This window comes from Chrysemys picta, chromosome 1 (assembly GCF_011386835.1).
Source record: "Chrysemys picta bellii isolate R12L10 chromosome 1, ASM1138683v2, whole genome shotgun sequence".
NCBI classification, from domain to species: Eukaryota; Metazoa; Chordata; order Testudines; family Emydidae; genus Chrysemys; species Chrysemys picta.
The window spans coordinates 221,458,565-221,479,534 of NC_088791.1; the positions used below are offsets into that span (position 1 = coordinate 221,458,565).

Below are 20,970 nucleotides of genomic sequence, written 5' to 3' on the forward strand. Positions count from 1 at the left end.
CAACTCTCTAATGTTTTGGGGAATGGCAGTACCCCAGAGTGGCCATTTATTCTGCCATTTAGTCCCATTTGTCTGTGAGGGTCTTTCCTTTGCCAGCAATGGGCTTTGGGTCAGGTTACTAGGTAAGTTCATAGGCTGTTACACACAAATGCAGATTTCTCTGTGAATGCCCTGATCTTACCAAATCTCCCCAGGGTTCGGCTTTTCTATGACCTTTTTCCCAGAACACCCTTTGAGGAGCTGCTGGTCCTTTATATGTCCAGATATAAGCAACTGCTGCCTTTTCGCAGCCATTTTATAGCTGTGTGTCTGCTGTGCTGTATGTCCTGCTCTTCTAACTGGTAAGAAATCTTAGCTTCTGTTTACTTACTCTTTAATATTTCTCAGGCTAGGTCTACACTGGGGGGGGAGGATCGATTTAAGATACGCAAATTCAGCTACGCGAATAGCGTAGCTGAATTCGACGTATCTGATCTGACTTACTCCGCTGTGAGGACGGCGGCAAATCGACCGCCGCTGCTCCCCCGTCGACGGCGCTTACTCCTACCTGCCCTGGTGGAGTACAAGCATCAATTCGGGGATCGATTGTCGCGTCCCGATGAGACGCGATAATTCGATCCCCGAGAGATCGATTTCTACCCGCCGATCCAGGTGGGTAGTGAAGACAAGCCCTGAGGGTGGCAGAGTCTCACTAACTTGAGTACCATCCGTGAATTTCATTGAAGTGATGTTTACTCTCTCAAATCCTTCCAACTTAATCCTTTGTATTTATCATAACTGTTTGTATAAATCCTTCAGTGCACATAAACCCAAGCCAATCTGAACAACTTGTAAGATTTATCTGCCAAAATTTGTTCATTATAGATCCATGTTGCTAACATCCATCATTTAATTACACTCTAGATAGTGATTTTTAAGAGATTTTTTTTTTAAATCTCTCTTTTAGGTACCTCAGCTACTTTTGAGCAATCATTAATTTCATCCCTCCCTTCATTTGTTAATTAATGCACATACTTTCTCTCTAATACTACTTTCCCCCTTGGCAAACTTTTAAATGTTCATCTTAACCCCTGTAGCTTAGCATCAGCTCATTTATGTTAGTGGTGAAAGATCAAGTTACAACACATAATCTGAAAATTTCTTTCATGATGAATTAAAAAGATCTCCAAAAATATCATGCCTAAGAGTAATTTAGAGATCATTCAGTCACTGTGCTGGCCCTGTATACACCTCTACCCCGACATAACGCTGTCCTCGGGAGCCAAAAAATCTTACCACATTATAGGTGAAACCGCGTTATATCGAACTTGCTTTGATCCGCCGGCGCGCGCAGCCCCGCCCCCCCGGAACACTGCTTTACCGCGTTATATCCAAATTCGTGTTATATCGGGTCGCGTTATATCATGGTAGAGGTTTATTGTTAAGATATAGATATTCAGGCCTGTCTGTAAAGGCCTATACTTTAAAAATTTAGGTATATGTTTATCATTTAGCTAGTTATAGAGGTCTAAAAGAAAGAATCAAAATCATTGTCTGCCTGTGTAAGGGCCTTCTCTCACTGTGACTGTCTGAGGCCCTGTTCTTAAGCTAAGACCTTAGGCTAAGCAGTGGGAGCAGCCATAAACACGTCCTCACACATTTCAAACCAGTCATATTGAAATAAGGCAATCTGGGGCTGTTAGAAAGGTGATCCGTTCTATCACCTCCAGATAAAGGGAAGAGAGCCTAGGAGATGTAAAAGGAAATTTAGTTTGATAGTTTTCTGTTTGGTAAGAACTCACTTATCAATAGACATAGTTGGGAAACCCTTATGTCTTTATGGATGTAGTTGTGAAATCCTCACTTCTGTATTGTTTTGACATTATAGTTCCCACTTTGCTATTGTTTATTTGCATGGTCTCTGTCTGGTTCTGTGATTGTTTCTGTCTGCTGTGTAATTAATTTTTCTGGGTGTAAACTAATTAAGGTGGTGGGATATAATTGGTTAGCTAATGATGTTACAATATGTTAGGATTGGTTAGGTAAATTTCAGTAAAATGATTGGTTAAGGTATAGCCGAGAATATTACTATATAAATTAGGGGCAAACAGGAAGTAAGTTGGGATTCGAAAATAAGGTAAAAGGAACTTGATTTAAGCTTGCTGGAAGTTCACTCCAATAAACATCGACTTGTTTGCACCTTTGGACTTCGGGTATCGTTGCTTTCTGTTCACGTGAGAAGGACCAGGGAAGCGGGAGGGTGAAGGAATAAGCCCCCTAACATATATGATGGTAACCACTTCAAGCCAAGGGGTGCTGCACTCCCAGCAACTCTAGTTCCAACACCTATATCTTTAAAAAACCCACTAAATTACAATACCAATGGTTCTAAAACCAGTTTTAAAAAGCTACCTATCTGACTGAAAATAGTTCATAGAGCAAGATTCCTGTGCAGTGTTTGAAACCCAAACAAGGAGCATGAGGACATTGAAAGGGAAATGAATTAAAAGTAATAGAACTGATTTTTTTCATTGTCTACACTTAGATAAATGCAGAAAGTAAAGCACACAAGTAGCTACCAACTACATTACATTTTTAAAATTCTTTCATTTGTAGTCGCCTAACTCAGTGTTGTCATTATTATCTACCTAGCCAGTTGTGCATTGTAGCAAAGCGGGTGAAGTATGGAAATAAAGAAATAGATTGGGCCAGTTTGGGGCTACTTTTTAAGTGACTTTAAGCTGTCAATGCAGGAGAAACCTAGACAACCTGGAATCTTTCCCTGCTGTGAAGAAACAAGCATGAGCTGCCACCACCACAAATAGTGTTTAAATTACACTTAAAACTTTCCAGTGTTTTCCAATCTCTAATTTTGAAGTGAATGGCAGTACCCCGGTGTGGCCATTCGTTCTGCCATTTAGTCCCACTTGTCTGTGGGAGTCTTTCCTTTGCCAGCAATGGGCTTTGGGTCAGGTCCATAAGCTGTGACACAGAAACGCTGATTCCCCTGTGAATGCCTGGATTTTACCAAATCTCCCCACACTGGGGTTGCACTTTTCTAGGACCTTTTCCCCAGATATCCTTTGAGGAGCTGCTACTCCTCGACTTCTGCCTTCCAGTTCCAGCAGCCATTTTGCAGCTTTCTGCTGTATCTCCTCTTGCAGCTGGTAAATAGTCTTCTCTCCTGTTGTACTTACTGTTTAACATTTCTGAGGGTGGCAGAATCTCACCAGCTTGAGTAGCATATGTGAATTTCACTGAAGTGATGTTTACTCTCACCAGTCCTTACAGCAACACACTAGAAACCTCCTTCCAACTTAATAATTTGCATTTATCATAACTATTTGTATAAACCCTTCAGTGAACATAAACCCAAGCCAATCTGAACAATTTGTAAAATTTGACTGCCAACATTTGTTATAGATCGATGCTGCTAACATCTATCATTTAATTATACTGTAGATAGGGATTCTTTTTAAAGGTATAGACCAATGTGTTAATAAAAAAATTGTTTAAATAAATAGATTGGGCTACTTTTGGACTAGTTTTTAAGTGACTTCGGACTATTGATGCAGTATAAAGTACCCCCCCCCCCCCATCTGAAATGGTGCTCCTGGATGAACTGGGGGAAAAAGATATCAAGAGCAGGCTGTATTTGCATACACACCTACTTTGTCTATGTGATCAGCTGACAGATTTGCTTTGCCTCAGTGATCAATTTTGGTTGTTTTGGGTTAAAATTCATTTGTGAGTGGGGAAGTATTGCTTCTTAGAGGCACCCAGGGGTGGTGTTTAGTGTTCCAATATTTTTGGGTGGGGGCTCGAGCTGGTTCTGTTTTCCAAGGTTAAGAAGATCTCTATGTTATTGAACTTGGTTACCCGGCCCTTGTGGCTGCTGACACCCTCTGGCAGAAGGATCACAGAAGAATGAGTCTAAGGGAAAATACATGTTAAAAAATTTTCCCAGCAGTTTTGATGAAAAGATCTATGCTTCCATGCTTTGTAGCAGGGACTTGAAATTTGCAGGGGAGCCGGGGGAAGGGGTCACCCTTGGTGTCCATTACTACCCCTGTGAAAATCTGGCCAAGTTACCTTTGAAAAATCCCCATGTGCACATGCTCAGAAGAGACTTGTTGAGGGGAAGCTAAATTCTCTGAAGATTTCACCTGCACTGGGCATGCTCCATTCCCTCACCACTCCTATGCCCAGACTGTACATGCATCATCCCTAAGGTTAAGATTTTGTCACAGTTATTTTTAGTAAAAGTCACAGACAGGTCACAGGCTCCCTTGATGTTTTGTTTATTGCCCATGACCTGTCAGTGACTTTTACTAAAAACAACTAGGGAGGAGGACTGAGGGATGTGGAGGAGGAATGACAGCTGGAAATGCCATGCCATGCTGCGGGAGGCAGGGGGACTGACAGCCTGAGCCCCACCATGGGGTGGGGATACAGCCCTCTGGCTGCAGGCTTGTGGAGGGCACAGTCCCGGCCCCGACTGCAAGAGTGGGGGAGTGCGCAGACCCCGCTCCAGCTGCAGCCATGGTGGTCACACAGCCCTGGCTCCGGCCCCGGCCCTGCTGTGGGGCGGGGAGGGGGCAGAAAGAGGCAGGGCATGGGCAGAGCAGGGGCAAGAGGGACCAGAGTGGGGGCAGGAAGAGGCAGGGCAGGGTTGGGGGCTTGGGGAAAGGTGGAGTGGGTCTGGGGGCAGAGCAGGGGCGGGAAGAGGCGGGGCAGGGGTGGGGACTTGGAGGAAGGGGTGGACTGGGGGTGGGTCAAAGGCGGAGGGGGGGGCTCGAGCACCCCCCAGGTAGAGAGGAAGTTGGTGCCTATGCATGGGAAGCACTGCTTGGCTGAGTAGAGAGCCATGAAGGGTACGTACCCACAGGTTTCAGAAGTGTCTTTCCTCACCTAAGCAGTGCCTCACCATCAACAGTACTATTTATACCCATGCTGGGAAATGCGGGGAGAGCTGTGTACGTACCCAGCACCGTAAGGAGTGTGCAGTGTAGATGTACCTTTAAAGTACTGATGAGAAAGTCTTTATGTAACCAAAGCAACACAGGAAACATCAGCTAATTCTGAAGGATTTATTATAGTATACTTCTGTCTTTTGATAGATTTTAATATCATATCTATTTTTCCCTTGAGCTGCCGAGAAACTTACATGAAATTACCAAAGCTAATTATTAATCTTCATTTTCAAACAGAGAAGTTGTGGTTATGCGGCAAATAAAATAAAAGAAAGGAGGATCAGATGGGGCAATACTTCCCTTTTAATTCCTTATTATTTTTTTTCTGTGAGATAGATACTAGTTTTAAAAAATGTCTGGTCTCAGAATCATTTCCTTGGACATTTCACTTTTTTAAATGCATGATGAAGTGTTGGATTCTACACATGGTAGCATGAATATTTGTCTGTGAGCGCACATTGTTGTTTTTTGTACATGAAACCACTTGTCACATGCTAAAAATCTGGAATTTACCCAGGATATTATTTTAAGTAGGGCTGGTTTTTGCTGCTGCTGGAATTTCCATATAAAAGGTATGAGATAGCTCTGTCTCTGTGTATGTAAATAGTAGTTTAGGTGACAGTAGATTGTGCTGAAAAATATGTAGCATAGTTCTTATTTATTTATTTATTTTATGTATTTATTTAGGGATTATTAGGACTAATAAAAATGTGTTGCTGTGCACTGTAAATGGCTTCCTCTGTGCATCTCCTTACATCAGCACTTAACAGTAAGCAGGGCTTTTAAAGATAGGCATCTACTTTTTAAGGTCCCGGTCCAGCAAAGAACAGGGACTGCTCATGTGCTTTACTGGGTTACAGCGGCAATGGGTATAACTAGGAATACTGAGATGAAACTGAGAAAAGCAAATATAGTTTGAATGTCAGGAAGAACTTCCTGCTAATCACAATGTGATAAATGAAAAGGGTCGGGGGTAGCTCCCTTTTATGGACCCAGCCAGCCAGTTAGCTATAAAATCCCTCTTAGTAGCTGTTCTCTACTTGCTTTATCTGTAAAGGATTAAAAGAAGTGAGTGGGCACCTGGCCAGGAGAGCCCATGGGAAGGCTAGAACTTTTTTAAAATTGAAACAAGACTCCCCTTTTGTCTGTCTGTGGTTGTTCTCTCGGAGCAAGGGGACAGGAAGAACTATGCTGTAAGAAGCTTGGGGCCAGGTATGAAAAATCATCAGGATCATACCTAAAAGCTACTCATTTAAAACCCCAGATATGTAAGTAGATCAAGAAATGTCTAGGAAGACGTGATTAGGTTTATCCCTTTTATTTCTTTACGGCTTGTGGACTCCTCTATGCTAACCCCAAATGCTTTTGTCTTGCTTGTAACCTTTAAGCTGGACCTCAAGAAACTATCCTTGATGCTTAATTCTGTAGTTGCTCTTTTTAAATCTAGCAATAGTCTAAGTTCCCAGATATATTTTCTTCCTTTTGTTTTTTAATAAAATTTACCTTTTTTAAGAACAGAATTAAATTTTTATGTCCCTAAAAGGTTTGTGCACATGTTGTTTAATAAGCTGGTGGCAACAGCTGATTTCCTTTGTTTTTCTTTCTCAGCTCTTCCCCGGAGGGGAAGGGGGGTGAAAGGGCTTGAGAGTACCCCACAGGAAGGAATTCCCAAGTGCGCCTTCCTGGGTTCTCAAAGGGGTTTTACACTTGGATCGTGGCAGCCTTTACCCATCCAAGGTCAGAAAAAAGATGTAACCTTGGGAGTTTAATACAAGCAGGGCCGTCCCTAGCTATTCTGGGGCCCTAAGCGGGGGTGGGGGCAGGTCTGGGCTGACTTGGGGGCAGGGGTGACCCACCCCCAGCACTCACCAGCAGCGTGGCTGGGTCTGGGTCGCTGCACTCCCGCCACTGGTGAGTGCAGCCCCGGCCCTGCTGCAGAGCTCAGGGGAGTGGGGGCGGGGCTGGGCAGGGGTGGGAAGAGGCAGGCCTGGTGTGGGGAAGGGGCGGGGCGGAGCAGGGACGGGGGCCCTGGGGAAGAGCTGGAGCAGGGGCTGGAGCAGCACAGAGCTGCGCAGGGCACCAGGAAATTTGGTACCCCCAAATTTCCTGGTGCCCTACACAGCTGCGTACTTTGCATATGGGTAAGGACGGCCCTGAAGACAAGCCTGGAGTGGCCAGTATTAATTTTTAGAGTCCTTGCAGGCCCCCACCTTCTGCACTCGAAGTGCCAGAGTGGGGAAATCAGCCTTGACAACATATAATGGATCCTAGAACAGTGTCCTAAGGAATATAGTGGAAACATCATTGCTTGTGACAGTTAAAAGATTGGCTAAAGCTAGGAAATCTACTGTAGGGAAGCATCCTGTATCGGCAGGGGTATGGATTAAATGATGTAACAAGTCATTTCCGAGCCTAATTTCTAGGATTCTGTGATTAAGGGCTTGTCTACAGGGCAAGTTACTATGTGGCAAGCCACAGTGACATCTCATGTGGGCCCAGCTACAGTGCACTGAAAGTCCCAGAGTGGAGCTTGACATACTAAGCTTTCAAGTCATAGTGTAGCAAGCCACACTCCAGGACTTTCACAGCACTCTAGCGGTGACCACATGGGATGTTACTGCACAGCAAGATGGTGTGTGTAGATTCATACCCTGGCTTGCCACGCAGCAACTTGCCATGTAGAAAAGCCCTGAATGAATATAATTGGACAAATCCTGCTGACTTACAAAAATATACCCACTGAAATCAACTTGTATGAATAAGTAAGCAGGATCTGGTCCAATATCTAGGCTTGCTAAACTCAGCAGATATGTCCTCACATAGGGTTACCATATTTCAATAGTGCAAAAAGAGGACACTCCACGGGACCCCGCCCCTACCCCAACTCCGCCCCGTCCCGCCCCAACTCCGCCCCTTCCCCACCCAACTCCGCCCCCTCCCCTGAGCACCCCACATTCCCCCTCCTCCCTCCCGCCCCCCGCCTGCTGCTGTGCTGGGGAAGTTGCTTCGGCCCCCGCTGCGGTGGAGAGCAGCGGGAGCCGGGAAAGTTGGAGCCCGGGGAGGAGGCGGTCCCCTTACCATGCCTCCCTATTTTCCCAGACATGTTCGGCTTTTTGGAAATTCCTACCGGACGGGGATTTTGAGGACCAAAAAGCCGGACATGTCTGGAAAAATCCGGACGTATGGTAACCCTACCTCTGACACTCACCTCTCCCTCCACTGGAGGGACTCCCTCGTCCATACCTGTCCCGGGGCCTTCCTTTAAAGGGGCATCCCCATATCAGCGTGGTCTATTTGGGAAAGATAATATTTACTCCCTTGTGTGGCTGAGCTGGGCTGTGACAATCCAACCCATCATGAGTACTGTGAGAAATGGGGCACAACACTAACCAAGGCAGTGTCATTTCAGGGACTGTATGGGCCTCAAAGTTCAAACAAACAAGCTATATAAAGTCCTTTTCTTTACTGGGAAGCCAAATGGAAGTTTTTCTAGAAGGGTATTTTTAGAAATCTCAGTATAATGACAAATTTCAAGCTCAGTTAAATAACTTTTTTGTGAAATGATGCAGAGCACAATTAGTACAGAGACATGAATAGTGAGAGATCCAAGCTGGTTTTCCTGATATTGTGTAAAAATGTGTGTAAGTTTGATATAGAAGGCCTTGCCAAACTAATTATCGATGCATATGCAACCATCATCATAGACAGTGACTTGTTTATACTGCTCTATATACTATACCAGTGTTTCTCAATCTGGGAGTTGTGATTTATTTGACAATTTATATGGTAAAAATGAGAAAATAAGCAATTTTTCAGTAACACTGTGCTGTGATACTTGTATTTTTATGTCTGATTTTGTAAGCAAGCGGTTTTTAAGTGAGGGGTACTCAAGACAAATCAGCCTCCTGAAGGAGGTACAGTAGTCTGGAAACATTGAGAATCACTGCTCTAATTGACCTGGATCAAGAATGTCTTTGTTTTACTTTCTATTTCTATAGTAAGGCTATTGGGATATCAGCATTAAAATACAGTCTCAGAAGGATTTTTTGAATCATGTTTTTAAGAAATTTCATAAATGGACCACTGCACTTCCCCCAAATTAATGAGTCTGATGTTTCATTTTTTAAGACCAAAGGTCCCTGCATCTTTCAAGTATTAGAGTGAGTTGTTCTCCAGAAACCCAAAGGTGGAAGTTCATTAGCAATCTATTGTGTGTAATACATTTTATAGTAACAAATAAAAAGGAAGTCACAACTGGTCTAGTCAAATTTGCTTCCTGCCCTCTAGTCAGGGACATATTTCCCTGCTGTCAACAGTTCTCTCCGGAAACAGCAAAAGAAAGATCACAGATCAATCTATGAAACTGAAAAGGGTATTCCCAGAAACACTGAGAAAATGAATGCCAAGGGCTTTTGTTATACTTTACCAGGGAGATCAGGAGTGAATGCACCAAACCGAAAACTCACTGCTGCAGAAATAAACACTCAGGGCTAGACTCTGCTTGGAGACAGCAGAATCTGCTACCATTTGCTGCTCTGAGGTGTACAGTGCCTCACAGAGCTGGGGAAAGGAGGCAAGACCGTGGCTGGCAGTGCAGGAGAGAGTAAGGTGCATCACTGGCCTCCCCTCTGCGCTGCTATGGTGCCGAGCACCCCCCTCGCCGGGCCCCCCAGATGGGGGGTGAGGTGACACCCCCACATGCCCCAGGCCGGGCCAAGCCGCGGTGGGGTCCCTGTCACTTTAAGAGCAGGGCTGGGCTGAGCAGAGCCGGCTGGGGGTTGCTCCGCTCCCGGCTGCAGGCTGATGCCGGAGCCCGGGCTGAGAGCCAGGCTCGTCTCCTGCACCAGCTCCGGGCGAGGCTTTGCTGCAGCTCCCCCAGGCCTCCCGGGCCGGCCGCCGCACAGTAGGGGCGGGTTGCATGAGGCAGAGCAGGACCCGATAGGGCCGAGGGCTGAACAGGCCCGGCAGGGGGCTGCTGGAGGGGGGAAGCTGGGGAAGGGGTGGCACGGCCTCAACCCCCTGGGGCTGCCTGCCCCGCGGAGGAGGCAGAGGGGCGCAAGTCACAGCAGGACCACAGCCCCCCGGGGGAGAGGATCTGGGGCCAGCCCAGGGAGGCAGGAGCAGCCCCGGGGGTGCTGGGCGCGTGCAGGGCAGAGCCCCGGGAGAGCCCCAGCCCCGCGGCGGGCAGTGCTGCAGAGGAGGAGCCTGCGCCCCCCCGGCGGGCGAGGGGAGCCCCAGGCAGGGGGAGCTGGGCCGCCTGCACACACCTCTCGCGGCCACTCCATGCTGCTCCCAGTACCGCTTTCCGCCGGCACGGTTGCCCTGTCAGCCACTTTTGGATCTTTAAATAGCCGTCCAGGGGAAATCCCGGACATTTTAAACTTTTTACAAATTCCCCCCGGACGGCTATTTAAAGACCCAAAAGCCGGACATGTCCGGGGAAACCCGGACGTATGGTAACCCTATCCTTGCAGTAAACTTGTGAATAATAAAGGCCCCAGCCTGCTATTACTGAGGTCAATTGATATTTTGCTATTGATTTCTATAGCAGCAAGGAGAGGTCTTTAACAGTCATTTAAAAAAACTGTTACAGAATATTTTTATGGTAGCTTTTTAACAGATGACCTTAATTTTTTTCAAAGATTTGTTTTGAATTCTAGGAAATAGCTAAACAAATGTAGGGGATAGTGTTCTCTTTTCAGAACCTATTCAGAAGTAGAATTGAGTTCTGAAAGAAAAAATAAGGACTTTGAATCCAATCCCAATACACTATGCAAACACCCACAGAGATAGACTTTACAAAGAGCTCTAGCTCTACTAGTTATTGCTAGCAGCAATTATTAGCAGACTAGGCTTCTGATTTCTCATACTGTCATGAGATTTAATTGAGATAAAAGACAAGGGGCATGACTAGGAAACGAGACTTTGGGTATTTTTTCCAGCTTTGCAATAGCAGAGAAATGAAAGTGAAAATGTGAAACTACCTATAGAAACATTCCGAGCTCAGAACAGTCAGTTCATGTGTTGTTTCAAAGTTGCTTTTTGTTAAACTTAGAAGGATAGTGAAAACTAGACTTCCCATGACCTGGCATCACCTGATGTGACCACAGATATGTGTGCTCCCAGTTTGCATCAGCACAGTATGAACCGAGCAGTGACAAAGTCACTCTGTAAATGTCAAGAGAGAGAAAATTAAAAGTGGAGCTGGTCAGGAATTTTTCAATGAACCATCTTTTCCCCCCAAAATGCTGATTTGTCACAATAAAAACTGCTTGCAAAACAGGGCCAGTTTTGACAAATCTCCTGATTCAGAAAATGACTGGGGACAAATGTTTCAATAGTGTCCCATTTTGACATTTACCAAATGAAAAGTTTTGGGAGTTTAAGTCTCAAAAACTGTTTCAAATTTTTAGTAAATTTAGACCCAAAAAAAAAGGATTTTGAAAAGGTCAGAACTGAAATTAAAGATGATTGAACTGAACCACATTTTTTTCAGATTTTCAGTTTGTGAAAATATTTGAGATTTTGTCTTATTCCAACTCAGGATGGGAAAATGTATTGCTATCTGTAATTTTTGCAGGATGGAAAAATCATTTCCTGCCCAGCTCTAGTTATAAGGAAGAAGATAATAGAAAAGCTCCTATAAGCTTTATTGGGCAATGTATTCATTTCTGTTAAAGGGTCAAAGTACCACATCCAAAATCATTGACGTGAGTGGAGCTGCTCAGGTATAACTGAGAAAAGTATTGCTCCATTGTGTTCTGTTTTACATTCAGTCAGTTGGATTCTCCCATTTAAGTGTTACTAGCTGATGACTTGTACAAACGTTGTTGATTTTGTTGTCATCTAACCTTCATGTCATTGCTCCTGATAAGTGAGTTTGGTTTAGATCTTCAGTGGGGCCTATGGGAGTTAGGCACCCCAGTCTTATTGACTTCTAATGCAGTAGCTCTCAAACTTTTTTACTGGTGACCTCTTTCACATATCAAGCCTCTGAGTGCGACCCCCCCCTTATAAATTAAAAGCACTTTTTAATATATTTAACACCATTATAAATGCTGGAGGCAAAGCAGGGTTTGGAGTGAAGGTTGACAGCTCACGACCTGCCCATGTAATACCCTCACAACACCCTGAGGGGTCCCGACCCCCAGTTTGAGAACCCCTGTTCTAATAGGATTTGGGCACCAAATTCCTTTATGTATACTTGAAACTATCAGCCTTTATTAATAGGTTTATCAGTGAATCAGTTTATTAGGATGATTTCCACTAATAGAGAAGAATTATTTTATTCCCTATGGTAGATAGCCATTTGCACCCATTAAGAGGATGCTGATGTAAGAGAAGACACAATTTTAAGAGTAATAATGCACTCCACGAAGTTACAGAGCCCACCCAATTATATAGTGTAATATAATGCCCCATGCCAGTAGCAAGGGCAGTTACAAGACATCTGACACTGGATCCAAGCATGGGTAATTGATGGCTAACAACCAGAGTCAGGCAGTGAGGTCACAGTGCATACACTTTCCACATGTATAACAGGTATACCAGAAAGCAAAGTCTGATTTTAAAGAAGCAAACATTCTAAATCAACACAAGACTAAAACACACAAAGAAGCACCACTAGCCCACTTGAACGTGTCCCTGCTATTGTTAGTAAGTATCATTGGACTGAAGTATAAAAACTGTTTCATTAAAAGGTAGCTAAAGGTAAGACTGTTCTTAATTCTCATTAGCAAGTTAGACAGTTTTGGAAGTTCCATGATGTTAAAAATACAATTAATAATGGCTAATTACATGTATAATTAGTGGTGATAACTGACAAATATTGAGAAACAGTTTACACAAATCATCAGTACAGCACAGTATGTGTGTATATGATCTTCCACTTGCCTGTAGTATCATAACTGGCAGGAATTCAGGCCAAATGTTTGTTTCCTTCAAACTTCCTCAAACACATTAGTAGAGAATCAACACGTCCAATGATGCTGTTTTAACTAGATTCTAATTAGGTACTCAAAACTGATAATGTCTCAATACAAAGATATCTGCTACAAGAAAGAAAGACATTCTTCTGTCTTTACTGTCATTTAATGGAATCTGTGTACAATGCATTATATCTTTTATAATTTTCTGTTAGCACTACACTTTTTAGTCTTTGCCAGAAAAGGCCTTCAGCGTGTGGATTCTTAGGCCAGTCAAGAACAGAGCTCTTGCAGATCCTCCTTCTCAGCCTCAGGTACTGGGAATGCTGTAGCACCGGCTCCAGTAGAATAAACACAATCACGTCTGTATTCTCATCCATTAGTCTCTGCAGAGCGATATAAAAAGCAGTTTTAAAGTTCCCGTTTTTCACATATCTTTCAGTTAGAACAAATATTGTCTTTCTGCTGTGATGGATGCTCTGTGCAAGGTTGTCAATGACAGCCTTTCCCGGCTCCCAGTCCCTTTCCTCCAAACAAAGCAGAACGTGCTTGTCTTCGTTTTCTTCTAGTCGAAATCGTAGCTCATTTATTACCCAATCAGTTACTGCCATATCCTTAGTATCATAGGCTATGTAAGCATCATAGAGAGCTTTGGTCAGGCCAAGAGATTTATATCCTTTTAGTTTTGCTGTACAAAAATAGTAAATATACCAGGCATCCCAATAAAATAAATGTTTTGTGATAGCTGTCGTCATAATGGTCAAAATAATGAAGAATGATAAACTAAAGCATATTGCTGCAATGTTATCCAAAGTACAGGCATATATGTCTAAACTTATGATGCTCTTCCCTCTTTGGTCTCCAGGTGTTGCACAAATGACATCTGTTGCCAGTCGTGGGATACTAACATTAACATAATGGTTTATCCAGTTTTTGAAATCAACAGTTGCACAGGTGCATTCGAAAGGGTTTCCTTTTAAGTCCAAAAGCTCTAAATAAATGAAGTTATCATACTGACGTATTGACTGGTTTATGGAAGGCAGCTCATTGTAACTTAAATCAAGGTGCAGGAGGCTGCTGGCTTTGTTAAAAAATCCATCAGCAAGCTGAGAAATCTTGTTTTGTCGAAGCACTAGTCTCTGAAGGGAAGCTGTGCAGTTGGCAAGGTTATCGGTTACAAAAGACAGTTCGTTTGAGCTCAGATCCAATAATGTAAGGTTCTGAAATTGTTGCAGGACTGACCAATCAAAGTACTTTAATTCATTGTTGGTTATGTGTAGCTCAATTAGACTTTGTGGCAGGCCACAAAATGCCTTGGTAGGAATTTCATGAAGTCTGTTGTGGGATATGTCGAGATGAGTCAGATTGCAGAGGTTTTTAAAAATATTTATGTATCTATTATCTCCTTTTTTCCATAAAATATCAAGGCGGTTTCCTTTGAACACTAATTCTTTCAGGGAGCTGCTTGTTAGATTAGGCTCTGTGAGTGTAAAAATTGCATTGTAACTTAAATTTAAAACTTTTAGATATGGAAGATTTTCAGTAAATCCCAATCTGTGTGTTATCCCTGACACAATAAAATAGTGTACGTTGTAGCTGAGGTCCAGTACCTCTAGCTTAGGCAGTTCATAAAATGCATAGTGATAAGCCAAATCAAGTTTATTAAAAGACAGATCTAAATATTTGAGATTAGGTAGAAAGATAAATTCAGTGCCATTCAAAGCTTGTCCAATGCCATTTGAAGACAAATTCAAACAGGCTATATCATGGAAACCTTTAAATTGCTCTTGGTCAATGAAGAAAATACTATTTAAGCTTAGATCTAATGATTTACCATACATGCTGCATTGGGGTTTGATTAAAGGAAAAATGGAATTATACACACTGCTACTGGATTTGCCTTCTGCCGGTAGCATACTATTTACTGATGGCTCAAGATCAGTATCTGTTGAACGACTTCGAATTACATGATTTTGGACTGATTCTCCTCTAATAACACTGTTATTGCTGCCCTCTAATATGGGTGATATCCTGTTGTCAGACAAAGAAATTGTAGTCAGATTAGCAAAGAGCTGAAACACACTGAAATCAATTTGCTTGATAAAGTTGACTCCTAAATTGAGGGTGTGTAGTTTAGTAAGATTTATGAGAGGCCGAAGGTGTTTGCTCTTAAGTTCCTTGAACACGTAACCTCTTAAGTGCAGTTGCTGGAGAGAGACCAGGTTGGAGAACTTATCTGAAATATTTATATACCTTGGGTATGATTTCCTTGCATAGTTAAAAGATAAATCAAGCACCTCCAAATAAGGCAGCTGGAGTAAAAACTCTCCAGAGGCTATTTCCTTTATTAAGTAGTTAAATTCAAGATGCAGCACCTTTAACTGAGTTGTGTTATAAAACCAGCTGGCAGGTAAGCGAATGAGAGAGGTGCTGGAGAGGTTTAAATTCTGTAAATTTTTCAGATGCTGGAAAGCAAGAGGATGTATTTGAATGGCGGAGTCCCCACTGCAAGGTTCACATGGGTAGGGGGCATTGTAGCACCTTGGACAGTTTCCACTTAAGTCAAGGACTTCTACATTAGACAGTTCATTAAAATCATCTTGGTTGATGGTTTTGATCTTGTTGCTGTTGAGGTAAAGTTTCCTTAGAGATGAAGGCAGTTTGCTTGGAACTCGGGTCAGGTTGTTGAAGGCGAGTGACAGGACTGTCAAAATCGTGAGGTCTGAGAAAGCCCCATTGTCTGCGAGGAAAGGTTTTTCACAGGGATTCCCATAATAACAATTCCCATCCATATAGAGTTCTTTCAGTTGTGTGAGTTCTGAAAAATGTTGCCGACAGACAGAAAGCATGTTGTTATATCTCAAACTCAGTGAGGTTAAGGACAATGGCATCCCAACTGGTATTTTACATAGGTGATTTTCATCAGCTAGTAGTTCCCTTAGCTTTGTTAAATTAGCAAAAGCTCCATTTTCAATTACCATTCCTTTTTTACACAAATCATGAGCCTCTTCCTCTCCCTTAGAGTAGTGATTCCTGTTTAGATCTATTTTCATAAGATTATTCAGGCCCTGAAAAGATTTTTTAAACACCTCCTTTATAAGGTTGTCTGAGAGCTTTAATTCTGTTACATTACCATGCATTGCAGCAGGCACACTTCTCAGTTGACGGGCACTGCAGTCAAAAATGACGGAGGAGTTATTCACGCTGACATCACATGGCAGGGTTCTAGGATACTTGGTCTCAGCAAGAATTTCTGAAGTACCATAGGCCAGAAGTAGCCGCCATATCAGATTTGGGATTGTGGGATTCATGTTTCCCTTAAAAAAGAGAGTGTGCTTTTAATAATAATAAATAGGTGGCATTGGTATAGCAGTTTTGAAAATAGCATCATCAGTTCATCAATTCATGGGCCAAGATTTGCAAAACTGTATGCCTGAATTTCTGGTGCTTAATGTAAAACAAATTTAAAGGGCCTGATTTTTAGTGGATGGGGCTGAGCAGTTTCTGAAAAGCAGATCTTGTCAAGGGTATCTCAGCTTGAATACCCAAAAATACAGGCACCCAAAATCACTAGTCTTTTTTGTACATTGTAGCTATGGTTTTTAAGACATTTTAGTTTGTCTTCTTTATCCCTCCCATTACAAGTGCAACCAAAAAGTTTAGTTACAAGGTTGATAGGAAATTATATATAGTATAGAAATTAATTATAATGGCATCTTAGTATCATCCAACCTGTGCACAGCATGAGGCAGGTGCCTTGTAGATAAAATAGCATGTGTTCATGTGATTAAAGATTGTATCATAATGCATATGCACAAGGGAACTGAATTAAGGTTGCACAGGCAAACTTAATTCTGGCATTTCCTAATTTTCAGTGATTGCCTTTGGAACCTTCATGTTCTTTTTAATATAAGTTTTTTTCTGTTACTTTCTAAAAAGCAAACTGACCCCCCGCCCAATCTGGCATCTCATAGAATCATATTGACACCCACAATGGTCGTCAGAAGGGTGAGACCTTTAGATCCACCACACAGTCCTCTACTGCTTGAGCTAGTGGAGTAACTAGCAGCGTTAGTCGGCTGTTCTCCTCTATGCTGCACCAACCACTACAGGCAGATGAGACATATTTTGTCAGTGCATTTCTCAGCTATTTGCTAGACAGCAGAAGAATATTGGCATGCAGGAATCTAGACTCCAGTTGCTGGTTCTGGAGGGGAGTATTCTCCATTGGTTACAGACTGTTTTTGCTTCTTTCCCCACCATCATGCCCCCCACACACTTTTGCGTCTGTACTTTAGCATGTATCCCCAGCCTGTCCTCTCCCCTTCTGTCCTATCCAGGTTGCTCCTCTTTCACTCTGTCCCTCTACTCCCCACACAACCTGCTCCTAACTCTGTCCCTCCGACTCTGCTCTCACTCCTCTGCATTCATGTCAGGATGCTTCTCCGTTCTTTTCCATGCTGCCTGGGTATCACGGGGGGTGGGGATGGGGGAGCACTGAGAGCACAGGAGAGGCAATCTCCTGCTCTCATTTCCTGTGCCCGGTACCACAATTACAGGGAAAGCCTTGCTCCAGCCCTGGAGCTGGACCACATTCAGAAATGAACAGCCCCAGTCTTTTCGGTCTCTCCTCAGGTGGAAGTCTTTCCCTGCCATCTGTTTGCCAGCTAGATTTCTTCAGTGATTTTAAAAAAATGGACAGCTAAACATCCTGATGCCGTTTTTAAAAAGCTCTACCTAAAAACTGCATAACAGAATAAATAGGGCACGTAGTTGTCAAAACAAAAGTAATATGGGAGAGGAAGTGGCGGGAAGAGCCTGGGAGGAGTACGAATAGGAAGGCACTGGCAACCAGTTCGAAAATGCTCATCCTGCCTCAGCCAGGCTACCAGTTAGGCATATGGAGCGGATTCAAACCTGTGCTCACAGGCACAGGGTTCCTTATCATTCATTATACCAGTTCCCTTGAACTCTCCAATTCCTTCTCCCATTTTCTAGTTTTAAAATATCATAAAGTATTTGGGGCCACGCTCAGACATGCTGGAGATGAACACAACTTCCTTGATTTCACCAACTTATGCCAAAGCTGCGGTAGACCCCATGAGTGTCCACGTTTTGCCAAGAACCCAGCGTTGATTGGTGCTAATTTCCTGTATAAAAAGCTAGGTGGGAGGCATGTGATTTCTGTACAGCTTTGTGATTCCCCTATGTAACAAGCTAGCTGGCTGAGTTCACATGCAGTTTATGTTAATGGGACCCTGAAATGAAGACAGTAATCCTGCACAATCTACACATCCATGTTTAGAAGCAATAATTCAGTGCCACCTTTCCAACAGCATGTTACATGTATTTATTATTTGTTGCCTGATTCTTTTCTAGGGCTAATTACAGATGCTGAAATAAATGTATTAAAACAATTACTACTATGGCATCATTTGTTAGGAAAAACTTGAGGACACACAAGTCATGCAATTCAGTTTGAATTCAGTGGAGGTTTTGCCTGAGCAATGAGTGCAGGACTTAACGTGGCTTTTACTGCTACTCTACAGAAATCACGTGCTTCCCTGAACATGTACAAACAGCACCAGCAATTCCGGTTGTGAAATAGGAAATATGATTTATTGCTAGCAGAACACAAACAATTTGGAATAGCTTCTTGGACTTAGAAAAGGCTGATTAGAATTGCTTACCAGGCAGCATGTTCCTGGGAATTCACTCTACTACTTTTCCACTGCTTTACTTCCCTTTATTAGGATTATTGGATAAAAATTATTAGGGAATTATCCAAAGCCCATTGAAGTCAATCTAAAGACACCTATTGACTTCACTGGGCTTTGGATCAGGCCATGAAGGTTTTTACGTGACTATTATTGTCACAAAGAGACTCATGCTTTATTTACTCTGCATTAACTGTCCCAATAGCAACGTTGGTTTGAAATCACTCCATGATAGCTGCTTGTGTCATGTTTAGAAATACCTGAAATTCTGAGGATCATTTTGACCCCCTGCTCCCAATGAAGTCAGTGGTAACATTTCTATTGACTGAATTGGAAGCAGGAGCAGGCTCCTTGTCAGCATCTGTGGTTTACAAATGAGATGCCAGCAAAAACCCCAAAAGCCAAAATATTTGAACCCTGTTTTGGAAACAGAGAATTAAACGTTAGGTAACAAGTCAATTTAGCATCTCATTACAATCTTCAGGGAGTGTCTACACTGCAATCTAAGGTGTGATTGCAGCTCGGATAGACAGAGCTGCACTAGTCTGGCTAAAAATAGCAATTTAGATGCAACAGTGTGAGCTGTACACATCTGCCTGGAACCCTGGGTACCAACATGTGTTGCTACAGCCCCCGCATCTACGCTGTTATCTTTAGCCATATTAGCGCAGGCATGTAAAACTGCTGTGCGCACATCAGTTTGAGCCATTTGTAATGTTGTAGCCAGGCTGGTCCCAGGATATTAGAGAGACAAAGTAGGTGAGGTCATATCTTTAACTGGGCCAACTTTTGAAGTCAGACCTCAGATTGGAGTGTACATCTGGTTCTGATCCTGCAAACACATAGGTGAATGAGTAACAGTTGTACACAGGAATAGTCTTATTGAGCTCAGTGGAAATACTCACAACCATGAATCTGTTCACTTGTGTGTCTGTGGGATCAGAGACAGTTTTATCCTTCAGATGTCTTTAATTTTTTAGATTCACGCTAAAGAGAGGAAAATTGATAGGAAGGAAACTCCTAACATGCTGAAGGCAAGATTCATAATGTAACAGACATATAAACAGGAAGAATGAAGGGGTGAAAGAAGTGGAAAGAAGAAAGGCAAAGAAGCCAAGGAGACCATAGTCATACTTTTTTTTATTATTATTTTGTAAAAATTGTGTTCAAGTTATATATCAGATAAAACTAGGTACTGTATGATCAAAACACTTTACATTTTAACAAAATTGCATTTAACTTAGAAAATGATGAATAAAAGCATCCAAGTTTTAGAATGATCTGTAAGAGATGGTAAATCTATACAACTTGATTGGTAAGCCACAGAAAAAGTAAAACAACATTTAAACAAAATATAACATTGTCTAATTAAACATTTTTTTAAAAAGATGGAAATGTTTTTATTCCTTTCGACATGATAGAGTTACCAGTGCCACTTCCCAACATACAGCTGCAGCTTGCACAATACTTAAAAGCACATATTTCTTCCAAACTTCCTACTAGTTAGAGATTTGCTAATTAGATGCTGTGGTGCTGATTCTGATCTCGTTTACTCTGACATAAATCGGGTGGGAAAATCAAAGTTTCTTTAAAAATGGCTGAATGTATGCACTTTTGTAAAATAAAAATACTTACTTAATTTTTCCTCTATAAAAGATGTCAGTCCAGTGAAGAGTTTTTTTAAAAACAGAGCAGAAGGGATAGGCACCAGAAGCTGATCGCACAGATAGTAACTGAAGTACACTGATCAACTTCCCCAAATTGTCACTACAGTGACAACAGAAGCTGGCTTGTGGTTTGCTATAGTCCAAGTGGGAAGAACAGAAGCCACACCTATTTTGATAGTGTAATTTATTGATTCATTTGGCACAAGAATATGCTGATAAACTGAAATGACAAAACATGGCCAATTGAAGCATGGTTGAACAATAACTTTGTAAGCCAGGGAAAGTCCATAACAGAGAACAGAAAGCAGGCAAACTATTCAGAAGATAAAACAAATCAGAGGGGAAAAAAAAATCACAAAAGCTGAGATTTTCTCAGGCAGCATAACATTAGGATTATTCTTTGTTGTGTCTTTTGCCCTTTACACAATGAAAATTGTGGGAAGAAAGAAACCACATGAGCACAGTGGGATCCAGTTTACCATGTTTACTAATGATAAGCAACATGCAAGGCCTAATTAACCTATACAGATTGCTGCTTTGGCTGGTTTGTAAAGTGTAGAATACAGTGAGGCCATTAGATGGCTCCCAAACTGCTTAAAGAAAGGGTGGGCAAACTTTTTGGCCTGAGGGCCACATCGGGGTTGTGCAAGTGTATGGAGGGCAGGATAGGGAAGGCTGTGCCTCCCCAAACAGCCTGGACCCCGCCCCC

At 42.6% G+C, this 20,970-nt stretch overlaps 1 protein-coding gene across 2 annotated transcripts; it reads right to left on the reverse strand.

Annotated features, from left to right (window-relative positions):
- Positions 1 to 12,179: 12,179 nt before the first annotated feature.
- Positions 12,180 to 20,970, reverse strand: TLR8 (toll like receptor 8). 2 transcript variants are annotated; one of them, XM_065580654.1, is made up of 3 exons: positions 20,230 to 20,970; positions 16,011 to 16,194; positions 12,180 to 15,695 (listed from the first exon to the last, which is right to left on the reverse strand). In XM_065580654.1, exons 2-3 carry the CDS (start codon positions 16,186 to 16,188, stop codon positions 13,039 to 13,041), a joined length of 2,835 nt encoding a protein of 944 aa, XP_065436726.1. In that variant the 5' UTR covers positions 16,189 to 16,194; positions 20,230 to 20,970; the 3' UTR covers positions 12,180 to 13,038. The 2 variants fall into 2 exon arrangements, with proteins under 2 accessions (XP_065436726.1, XP_065436725.1); XM_065580653.1 differs by having other exon boundaries at positions 12,180 to 16,194.

Excerpts from the sequence above, each read along its gene's own strand:
- TLR8 (XM_065580653.1), bottom strand. The coding sequence starts at position 16,188 with ATGAATCCCACAATCCCAAATCTGATATGGCGGCTACTTCTGGCCTAT.